Source organism: Dendroctonus ponderosae, unplaced genomic scaffold (assembly GCF_020466585.1).
Source record: "Dendroctonus ponderosae isolate FM_Combo_2020 unplaced genomic scaffold, Dpon_F_20191213v2 Dpon_F_20191213_1, whole genome shotgun sequence".
Lineage (NCBI taxonomy): Eukaryota > Metazoa > Arthropoda > Insecta > Coleoptera > Curculionidae > Dendroctonus > Dendroctonus ponderosae.
In genome coordinates this window covers 37332698-37345253 of record NW_026017110.1, presented here as the reverse complement: position 1 = coordinate 37345253, position 12556 = coordinate 37332698, and the positions used below count along the sequence as shown (strand labels likewise).

General features: G+C 33.7%; 2 protein-coding genes across 2 annotated transcripts in view; both read left to right on the top strand.

The window, feature by feature from the left end:
- Positions 1–12556, top strand: part of LOC109535563 (homeobox protein Hox-D1) — a 90884-nt gene that overhangs the window by 39425 nt on the left and 38903 nt on the right. The gene's annotated exons all lie outside the window — the stretch shown is intronic.
- LOC109545877 (sperm flagellar protein 1) lies at positions 3993–5890 on the top strand. Its single transcript, XM_048665166.1, has 4 exons — positions 3993–4293; positions 4343–4541; positions 4872–4978; positions 5721–5890. Exons 1-4 carry the CDS (start codon positions 4084–4086, stop codon positions 5856–5858), a joined length of 654 nt encoding a protein of 217 aa, XP_048521123.1. The 5' UTR covers positions 3993–4083; the 3' UTR covers positions 5859–5890.

Genomic DNA, 12556 nt, shown 5'->3' with positions numbered 1-12556 from the left:
TTTTTTCTTCTCAAATTTTTTGATGAAAAGGAGAAGCGGCAGAGATGTTTTTTGTCATTAACAGATAGTTACAGGTAGATAGCCTTTGTCAATAATAACACGCATTTGTCAATCTGTAACCTATTTTGAAGCTTCTTTCACAAAACGTACACAAACATTGAACTTGCGAATATGCAATTAGTTATGGGGAAATGCCATACACCCTACTGGAAATGCCACCACATTAACATAGCAGAAGCTGTGAGAACTTACACCAGCAAAACGATAGAGACACTTGAAGTTTGGCTCCAGGAAGATAGTGGTCGATAATAGATGTTTGGGTTTCGGATGCTGATGAACAGTTATTAGAGAGTATTTACTCACAGTATTACAGAGCGAGTTATTACTCAGAGTATTACAGAGAGTACACAACATTTGACACGTTCTCAGGTACCAAATACATACCGAGAAAGGGCTACATTTCTACCACGTATGTAAGATAAACAGGGCACAGGGACACATTAAACCAATCGCTTACTGAACATCGGTACAAATTGAGCAGGAGTTAATTAACCGAATATGAGAAGCTGTTCGAGAAGAGTGGATAATAAGGAGATTACACAGGCACTAACGTATGTACTGTATGTGTATTTAACAGTATGTATAAAGTATAAAATTAATTAACAGCCTAACTGGAAACTCTGCATTTATAAAGTGAATATTGTTAGTTGAATTTTTTTTCTACGTAAATAAAAAATATTTATGTAACTATGTACATCGTTATTATTCATGTACATTAACATTAAAAACATTTTGCCGGTTTATGAAGATATTTGAATTCACTATTGATATACTTTCGTGAAGTGCCTTGGCATATAAAACAAACAATTCTCTGTATTTAACGACATAATGATTTTTTAATATAAAAAAAAGCATTAAAGAAACGCGAATAAAGGCCGAAACGTCGGTTATTTGCACAGAATCAAAGAAGTTTTAATGTTGTTAATCAATTTTATTTTCGTCAATACCAATTAGGTGTTAAAAATATTTTCAAATAAACGTTTGTGATTGTTATCAAGCGACAATTTTTAGTCACAGCTTTATAGTATTATGCAACTCTTTCCTGAACAACACTGTTAGGGTGCTATTTAAATTTTGAGTGTATCTTATGCCGCTTTACAACGGGCAGCGCGCAACCGATTAAGAAATAAGTGTGATATTAAGTAAATACATAAACATATCAACATGTTTACTATTGTTTACTATCGTAGATAAGTTTACTTAACACTACGCAGTTCAATTATTTCCTAACAGGAGATTTTCTATTACCGATCAAATAATGGTCAATTAAATCATGCTTTTCAGTTAGTTGCAGATTTGTTCTAACTTTGTTACCTCCTTCATATTTAAATACTCTGCGATACTTTCTCCGACAATCCCCTAAGCATTATTTTTATTTTTGGAATTCGAGGAGTTCGCAAGGTGTGGCATTATGGCATTTTTTCCAAAAAAAGAAAATAATTCGAAACATTGAAAATTACCAAAGGGCTTAAGTGTATTACTACACAAATTACAGAGTTGAATTTATTTTGCAACAGTCAACCGACTATATTGTCACTGATTTATGAAATGCGCAATTATATTTTTAATCAACCATAAACACTTCATTCATATCGACTGAAAGAATTTTTGAGTTATTAATAGAAAAAACGGATTAACAAATCCTTATGAACGCTTGGTCCTATATTTGTTCGATCGGAAGTTTCTTAGGTGATTGTCACTTCAGTTCCTAAAAATCGTATTAAATGGCAAATGTACATATAGTATAGTAATCGATGGTGAATGCTTAACAATTATAAGATGCACAAAGTTTACTTGCTAAATTAAACGTTTAAACAGTAAAATGTTGCTAAAGCATTTAGGAATCCAAAAACCTTTAAAAATATTTTGCAAGTGTTGGCGACAAACGCTATAGAGATCTGAAAAGACAACAGTGTGTGGGATTAATCTACAAATGATCAGATAAATTCCAAGCGCTGATAAGACACCATATAAAACAAATATGAGATACAGGAAAGCCCTGTATTAAAATAAATAAATCCTTATCAGAAATCTAATAATACTGTTGCCAATATTGAAAAGAAGATTTGACGTGTATCACATTAGCTTAAGCCTCTGTCCATATAATATTGCTTCCGTTTAAACCCGTTTATCTAATCGACCACTAATCCTTAAATATTTTATCATTACTTTTGCTTGACAACTTTTCTGCCAAGAGCCAATTTTTTATTTGATAGCAAACCGTTCTTTAACAATATGTGTTCGAAAATTATATAACATATAAAGTACCACCCGTTTGTAGATATTTCAACAAATCAGCACTAGAATTTTAATGATTAATTTGTAAGTTTGCTTTTTAAAAACAATTTATTTCCAAATTAATACAAACAATACCGATTTTACTTGTAATCGATTCTTAACTATGACTTATGACGCTTAGACCGTATATCCAAAACTCAATTTTTATGACTTCTAACCAAACATCTAATGACTGAATTCTAGTTTCTGCTGTGGGTTTTTTATAGTTAAATTATGCTGATCATAGCAAAAACGATAGTACGTCTTATTTTATAAGAATAGTCGGCATAAGTGGCCATATAATTCTAGGACAACAAAGCGAATACATTATTTATAAATGCTTGGCAATACGATTACATATTAAGGCATGTATATGTATATACCTTTTCTTCAAAATTTCGTTTTGTAAAGAAAATACTAAAAATAGCTGAACCACATTTTTTTCACGCATCCTTATGTAATAATGTAATAAAAATGTAATATTTCTGTATGCACAATTACATGATATTTCAAATGACGGTCTCGGAAACTGAGATTGCTGCTATTAAAAAATATAGGATGACGTCACATCTGCGACATAAATGACGTTATGAGAAATACTTTTATGTCAAAATCTAAACATTAAAAAACTAAGCTTGACGCTTCCCATAATTTTTTTCTTTACCCTGCATAAATCACAATGGTAACAACCGAAGAATATGCACGTTTATTTGCTAATTAATTACCAGTGTGTACAGGTTGTATAGTAAATATAAGTTGTTTAAGAACGCTTCTGTGGGGCATAGAATTGAATAGATTTTTTCATGAAAAATACTCTGTCCCTGCCAGAACCAATAGCTACCAGCCGTCGGCATCTCAAATAAATACCTCCTCCTCCTCCTCTTAAGTGCTTTTCTCGTGTGAGGTTGACGGTCAATACGCCATATGACTCTCTGTTCAGGGCTTGGTGTAAAAGGATGTTTCCGACGGTGTGAGTGCAGTCTCTTATATTTCGCAGCCATTACTTCGTTTTTCCTTCCTATACCACATCTGCCATCGATATTCCCTTCCATGATGAGCTGCAATTGTTCATACTCCTCATGCCGCATTATGTGTCCGAGGTAGACTGTTGCACAGGTGTTCAATATTGTTAGCAATCCGGTGTTAGTCGTTCTGGAGGTCCAACGTAAGGAGGTCCAACGTAACTAAGCATTTGGCGGTACATTCACATTTCAAATGCGTCCAACTTCTTGATATCGTCTTGTTTTACTGTTCATGTTTCACAGCAGTATAAAACCGGTAAATAAATATCTACTTGTATGTAAAGTACCTCGAACACTATACCAAAAAGTAGGAAATCTGTGGTATAAACTAGCAATGTCATAAGATACAACGCTCGTAACACTTATGTAAGAATATAAAAGTATTGAGTCAGTTTGTTGTGAGTTTGCATAGGTTGAGGAAATATTTTCTTATTTAATGGAGCTGTAAAAAACTGAGAGACTAAAGAACGTAAATTATACTTTTGAAGTAACGAAAAAAAAATGAGAAGGAAATTCAAAGTGAAGCAAAGCCTGGTAAAGCAGCGAATCTATTGAACTCATCTCCCAGCACTGCACTTTTTTTCAATCAACTACCTGATTGGGACCAGGCTTTCTAAGCAAAGACATTGAAGTCTACACACGCCAATTTTTGGCAGATATATTTCTTATATTTTTTTGACATTTTTCTGTATTTCCATAAAAAGTAAGTTAATAAGTATTCCCTATGGAATTTGATCTGGACGAATTATTCCGTTGGATTGACGATCATGAGATTACTCGACAAAAAAAGAATTTGACTCGAGATTTTTCGGATGCAGTTCCATTAGCGGAAATTCTAAAGAAGCACTATCCAAAACTTGTTGAGTTGCATAATTACGCGCCCAGAAACGCTGTTTCCCAAAAATTAATCAACTGGGAAATATTGAATAAAAAGGTACATGAGAGAAAATAAATCAACAAGAAAGTAAACTTTAGTTTTGCAGGTTTTAAACAAATTAAAAATCAATTTGAACTATTTAGAACAAGAGCAGCTGGCTAAAGCCGCTCCCGGAGGCATAGAAAAACTTCTTCATAAAATAAAACTGAAAGTGGAAAAACAGCAATCTGTACGGGAAAAAAGCAGTGAAAGCAGTGAAAAAAATTACTTTTTGGAAGGTATTTCGAGTGATGAATCTCCGGAAGGTAAATGGCACGCAAACAGTTTAGAATATATTTTTATTTAATTTAACGTTTATGAAAAAATATCCTTAAAACTTTAGATAGAAACGTTATAATTATATAATATTTTTCATTTTATCAGTTGGCTCTACAGAATTATACTTCAATATAACTTTTAGCCATTAATTAACCAGAACACGCTTACTACAACAAAGAAACATTTACAAATTACTTCAGTAGATTTAATAAAAATACTTAGAAACATTTAGAATGAGGAAAATCGGAAATAAAACTTTCATGATTAATTAAAATTGTTCGTACCTATTTTGAGGCGTCTTTGATGTTAAAATTAAGACAGGATCAAAAACATCAAACAAAAGCTAATGCCAGTTGACATGTGCAACAAAATGGAAGCCGATATAATGGAGAAGAATGATCAGTTGTTAAAACTACAGCAAAAGGTACAAGCAAATTGCATATACCTTCAATCTACAATATTAGTAATTGTCATCTGATTTGATTAACTAGCTATTATGTTCTCAAAATTTCACACTTTTACAGACAAAAATAATACGAATCCTGTTATCTTAGTAGCAAAGTGTCTAAATAAATTAAATTATAATAAATAAAATACATTTATGATGCTGGCAATAACCACGGTTTTAACAGTACCTACTTACTTTAAACCAAACTTAAAAAAACGCCTTGTTTAAGAAGTTTTTATATTTTTCATTTAGCAGAACTTTCATACACATGCAGAAAGCTCAATAACGTTCATTCGAAACCTTGTTAATATCCTTGTAGTATGCCGGATTTTTTAAAAGTATTTTCGCTCATATTAAGACTGTTTAAGATTTAAAATGAAAGTGAAATTTAGTGATCATCAAATTCGCGAAGGAGAAATCTGTTGCCTATTTCTTTGTATATTTCCTTTTATGGCATATTTATATAAATATATAAAGTAAACTTTTGCACCAATGGATACTTTTAAATAATTATTACCCATCAATACTGGAAAAAAGTCAAGCAACGAAAAAACATTGTTTAGCAATGGAATATCACTACAAAATTTGAATTGAATAGAATTTAGTGATATTTATTTTGCCCTGTTAAACAACACATTGACACCAAAAATGATTTGCATTCGTTAATTGGTTTTTGGACGTCTTGTGTGAAGGATTGTGCATTCACTGTTAATTTCAGGTAGATCATTTAGAAAATATGTTAATAATAAAAGACGAACGAATAAATGATTTAACTCGGCAACTTCAAGCAATGGCAAATGGAGATGGAGACAAAACCACATCACCCAGAACAAGATTTTTCAATAAAATATTCTAATGTTTATAAATAAAATGCAGATCCATAATAAACATGAGTTTTCACTAGATGGTAAAGTATTTTGGAAAGGCAACAAAATCAGCTTAACAATGAAAATAAAACTACATTAAAGTGATAAGCGTTAAGTAATAAACGTCGGTAACTTTCTTACTTAAAATTTCACAAATACTTATTCGTAAGCTGTATATTTAGCCCATTATATAACTGAATGTTATGTCATTTTGGTAGCCTTATTGTTCCCGTCTAGTGCTTGCAAAAAGGGTACTTGAGTGTCTACATTGCATGCGCGAAATATGCTACTTGGTTCTAAGAAATTTTATTTTATAACCTGAACGCCCTTGATATTAATTCTCGACAGTTATGGTCATTCTATATATTGACATGGCCAAACGCTTCACGTACATACATCTTTTTGTTGATCAAGAAATATTTCCAACAATCCAGCGCAAAGGGGTTTTGGCTTAAGAATTGTTGTAAACCTGCAAGTAATCAAAATTGCTGTTGTTGAGGAGTCACTGTTTACTGAAAATGCATTGAAATGGCAAAGTGAGAGGATCAAAATTCCCATTTAGTTAGTATGCAGATGCAACTTAATTTTCACATTACTTGATCGTAACTAACCATGGACAGTGGCGTAAGCCGTACAGCATAGTCCGAATAGTACAAAAAAAAATAAAAAAATACTCACGCATTTCTTTTCTTCTTTGGCAGAGAGTAGTTTTGCAAAACTACTGTGCCGCACAAAAGATTGACTATGGAACGGAATAAAGCGGCCAATAATTTTAAAATTTCTAGTAACTTTATTTTAACAAATATTAAATTAATTGGTGTGTTTTGTAAAGATCAAAATACATAAAATACTACTAAAATCCATTAGAAATATCGGAAATATGTTTGCCATTGTCAAATATTTTCAGTAATCCCGCCAATGATGACACAATGCAACCAGTGCTACTCTTAAAAACTGAACATTTTATTTATCTGCATTTCACAACGCTTCAAATATTAAATTAAATATTATTTTTGGTTATAACATATATGTTTATGATCCGCATACTTTTTTTATGTTTAACTGCAAAACTTGGAAAATAAAAAATACTAATGTAAATTAAATGAAATAAAAGCTGCAATTGCTAATTATTTGATATGCACTTTTCGTTATTTAAAAAAATTGGATTAAGTAATAAATATCTTCTTATCTTTCCTGGCTCTCAGGACAAACTAAACAATATTTAAAAAAGAGAATGTACGAACATAAGTACAGTCTGAAAAATACTAGTGAAAATAAAACAGCATTAACACAACATGCACACCAAATGTTGCATAATTTTGATTTTAACAACGCAGATATATCAGTTAGGGAAACAAATGATCATAAAAGGAGAATCCAAGAAATGATACAAATAAAAAAACATGCAAAAGTAGTAAATTTCAGATCAGATACTTTCCGTCAGACCTTAGCAACATTAACCAAACCCTAATAAAGCCATAAGTATGGAACACTTCCAGTACACTGGTGAAAATTTAAAACTATACAAAGGTCTCAATACAAATGTAGAAAATAATTCAGACAAATATAAGGTTTCACGAAGGCAAAGACCTAAAAGAACGTTGATTTTTACCAATCAGGAGGTAAGTTTTTCCGGTATTTTGCTCTCCCAAAGGGAAGGATTTTTTTCCTTCAAAAACTTATGAATGTTTTAACACTTTGTAAATTATAGTTTTTATACAACATGTTTTAATTGTGAATTGGTGTTTGTAGTTTGTGTACATTTTAAATCTGATGATGGCACTGTTGTTTCGCCGAAACGTAATAAAATAAACGATGTTTCAAAATTTTCGATTCGAAAGTCCTAACTTGTTGTAAAAGTTAACTCGCGGCAATTCTAGGAGGAAACGCTGAAGTGGTTTAATTAATCGAACGACGTAGCAATATGTGCAAACCCAACGTGTTCTTTTTCGTTGTTTGGGACCTTGTCCGTTTTCTCTCGGTAAATTGTTCCATACCTTTAACTGTTGTTCTGGGATGGACTTCTTTCAACTCATACAGGAGATTGGGATGTAATGATTCGGTCTTTTTGCCAACATCATTATCGAGCCCTTACAATACTTATTTCGATTTAGAATCGGAGCTTGCACCAACTTTATCATTTACCTATAATATGGTCTGTTAAGGCCGTTTTACAGGTGGCAATTTTTATTGCTCGCAACTTTCTTGCATCCAATATTTCATTCTACGCTTGCGCATTTTATCAGTTTTCGAGTTGCCGGCAACTTTTATTGTACTGGCCGGATATAGCTCCAAACCTAAAATTTCTTGCAGCTAGCCGCTATTTTAGTGACTTTTCTGGTTTTTTTCATGCTGCCAACTGTTCGCTCATAGTAATATAAATCACCAGCACTGGCATATTTGCTTATTTTTGTTTTTCATCGAAATAAGCTCCAACTTATGTTAACAACAATAATTTCCTCCTTGGCAGTATATGTAATTGTAACCTCAAACGAAAACAGAACAAACAAACAAACTTTGGATTTTTTTACGTATAGTGAATAGTTGGTAGGCTTGATGGATTTGTCTAAATGTGAAGTTTAACGTTGCACACTGTAAACCGGAGTATTAAAAATATAGCTGCAAGAAAATAGCCGCAAAAAAGTTGCGGGCAATAAAATTACCGACTGTAAGACGCCCTTTAAAGATGGGCTGGTAATATTGCTTGATTTAGCACTTTTGGGACCAATTTCCACTGCGCATGTAAAAATTGTTTTAACAGATGCCTTATGAATTACATGTTTACTGTCGATGTTTATTATATCAGTTCTCCATATACCGTCACTAAAGCAACCCGAGATTGCTAACAGGCAATCTGTTGATATGCTTCTTCTTCTATATTTGAAGGTTTGAAAAAGAATTTGAAGGTGGACCTGATCGATGGGTATGTTGCTAATGGATGTCTTACAGCAAGTTTTTATATATATATAGATATCACTATTGATTTAGTTTTGCTACTGAAATTTTCAGTTATTCAGCACTTATGTGAAATTGGAAGAAAATGCGTTATGGCTCGTCTTCGTTGTCTGCCACTAACACTGTATCATTAAGCTGACACGTTTTGTGATTCGACCCATGACAGTATTAAAAATTACTGAACGTCTGTGTATTTTGAGTTTAATTTGGTAGAAAAATGCATTTGAATCAGACTTAAACTGCAAAATTCGACGTAAAGCTGGGTACTCATGAGTCCGGAATGCGGAATACGGAAAACCTTCCGATCAATCAGAAGTCTGCCGGATGCGTTAGCTCCGCCCATCCGCAGAAGTTCCCGAACTTTAATATTTGCCGCATGGCGTGCGGAAGAATGTGAAAACCTAGGTTATCTCCAGTGATGCTCCAGTGAAGTTCAGCGGCGTCTATTCGACCGTCTTTCATTTTCATGTATTTGTTTTCTTAATAAAAGCAGATTTAACTTTTGCTTTCGAACGTTAATTTCATGCGCCTCAAAATACTGGCATAGAAAAAATGTAGAAAAAAGAGTTGTATCGTATCTCGCTTCTCGAAAGATATGCCAACACTGTCGTGAATTTTTCGGCACGTAGTAATGGTAGTAGTAGGCTGCGTGCGCACTTTCCGCACTCCGCTTTCGCAAAGCTTTCCGGACCCATGAGAACCAAGCTTAACCCATTAGCGCCCAGCGATCTATTTATAGATCAGAACAAAAACCCAAAGTTTTTCATCGACGGACAAGTACCAACAGTCATTTTTTTCACCACTTATATTTGTTTACACTCTAATACGCATTTTACGTTAGTTGAACTTCGTCAACAAACGGGCTCGAACGGTTCGATTTCGTAAATATCGATTTTTTACAACGGTGTCATCTCAGATGTTTGTTAGTGTTTTTCAAAAGCTTCTTTAGGTAAGTCAATTATATTTTTTATATAAGTTTAGAAGTGATGTATGAAACTAACTATAATAATCCTGAAAGAAAAAGTTCACACCTGTCAATTTTTTACCCAGCGAAATATGGTGATCTATAAATAGATCACTAGGCTAATCCGTTATTGGCTTTTTTCTAGACTTGAATAATGAGTAAAAACGTTTTCAAAACTCTGGAAGAAGCTGCGGAATATTTATATTCCGAACAAATAGAAGCAGACATACTGGCATTGTCTCCGGAAGTAGATGAATTAACCGATGAAGAAATTGCCAATGATGGAGATACAGGAGTTCCTGATGTATCGGATGTTGAAATTCAAAGAAACGAAGATGGAGATAAAAGTGACGATGAAGACGACTTGCCATTATTATTTCTTTCATTCATTCAAAAATAGGGAAACCAGGCAAACTTGTCACCAGCTGGGCCGAAATTGATCCCGTATATGAAACTTTTGAACCGGAGCGAGACTATATCTAAAAAGAAAATGAACTCAAAACCACATTGAATCAACTTTCTGCCGTGAATATATTTGAACACTTATTTGATATTATTATTCAAGAAACAGTAAGATAAGCAGTTACACCCAAAAATAAGCACGGATTTACCATTTCCACACATAATATAAAGATTTTTATTGGTTTTCTTATATTCAGTGGATACCATACCTTGCCCTCGGAGAGAGACTATTGGTCTGATGATGATAACTTAGGACAAGCGATTGTAAAGAATGCTATGAACAGAAACGCTTATCAAGAATTGAAATCAGTAATTCATTTTACGAATAATACAAAAGCAAATATCAACAAAAATGTCAAGTGTTTCAAAATACGGCCATTGCTAGGAGGATCAACAACGATTTTGTTAAATTTGAGGTTTTTCAAGAAAATCTGTCAATTGACGAAATTATAGTAAGATATTACGGTCACCACTCCCTAAAACAGTTTATAAAAGGAAAACCCATTCGTTTTGGTTACAAGCTATGGGCGATGTGTGGGGTAAGATGTATATAGCTATTGTTTTTCATTGTATGCTGGAAAAGAAATTGCTGAAAAAATTGATCCCTTGGGTACTAGAGTAGTGCTAAACATGTTATCAATAATTGAAAATCCTAAGAGTTATTATATTATATTTCGATCATTTTTTTAATAGCCATGCATTGCTTCACAAGTTAAAAGAAATTAATTTTCGAGCGACAGGAACAATTAGAGAAAATCGGACCGCAAAGTGTCCAATAAAATCGCCAAAAGAATTGGAAAAACTTCCTCGCGGAACATTTGATTCCAGATTTGACACAGAAAACAAAATATTGATAGTCAAATGGAATGACAATACATGTGTTTCAATAGGTTCTAATTTTGATGTAATCAAGCCCGTGGCCACAGTATCCCGGTGGAACCGGGCTCAAAAAGCTCGTGTTGCAGTAAATCAGCCAAAAGTTATTTATAACTATAATCGATTCATGGGCGGAGTAGACCACCATGACTGGCTTCTAGAAAAGCATTCGATTGCTATAAGAGGAAAGAAGTGGTACTGGTGTTTGTTTACCAGAATGATTGACATGGCTCTGGTAAATGCTTTCTTGCTTTATAGAAAAGTGCATGGAAAACATTCTATTACAATAAAAGATTTTCGACGTCAAATTGCAATCAGTTACCTCAAAATTGGACATGGACGAAGTGTTATGAGAGGCAGACCTTCTACTTTTCCAACAACTTCAACAGCACATGTACCTGATAATGTAAGGTTGGATGAAAAAGGGCATTTGCTAGAGAAAAGAGGCAATCAGCGACGTTGCCAGTATCCGGGCTGTAAGAGCCGTTCGCTTACCTACTGTAAAAAGTGTAACGTTACACTATGTGTAACTTGTTTTGCCAAGTTTCATCGCAAAATTGAATAAAATCGTTAAATAATGTAGAATAAAGCATTTTGTAAGTTACGAAAAATAATTATGTTTTTCTCCCAGCGATCTATTTATAGATCAACCCTTTATATGAAAACAAATAAAAAATGAAAAAAGCGACTATATAAGTTGAGTTTCATAGATTTTTTTATGATACATAAATTGAAGTTTTCTGCAAATTTTCGTTAAAAAATCATTTGGGCGTTAATAGGTTAAGACAAGCCCAAATGGTGAGCACGTCGGGGAATGGACCAATTCGGGTCTTGCTCCACACTTTCAGCAACACCAGCGATATTTTCAGCTGAACGAATGTTGCGATGATGCACAGGCCTTAGGCCCATTTTCATCAAGCGATCTTAAACCAGTTTAACGTCTGAAGTTCAGTTTGACGCGCGAAACGGATTTCACCAGAACCTTAAACTTAGTTTGTGCTTAAACGCATTTAAAGAAACGAACTGGCCGATTTTGGGCGTTTATAGCTTTAAACGCCGTTTAAAGACTTGATCTAACCTCACTGTGTAAAGAATTGTTGTTGTCGGTCGACCGAAAAATAATAAAATAGAAATGGCACGTAGGCCAGTTTATAACTTAATTTTCGAAGAAGTCTACAAATGTTTCAATGTTACTTATGTACTTTGTCTGTCCTGTCTGTAATTGTGTCGCCGATAAGCCAACTTCTCGGTGCTTTGCGGTTTTATGTTACAGAATGCATGCAAATTTCTGCTAGAGATTTTATGGGTTTCAGCACAACTACATCACATCCAAATGTACATGGGGTGAGCTCCGCGATAGAGCTGGTGTTCTGGGTTTTGTGAGATTCCAGCGAAGATGTTTACCCAGTAAAATCCTTCCTGACTCCTCCG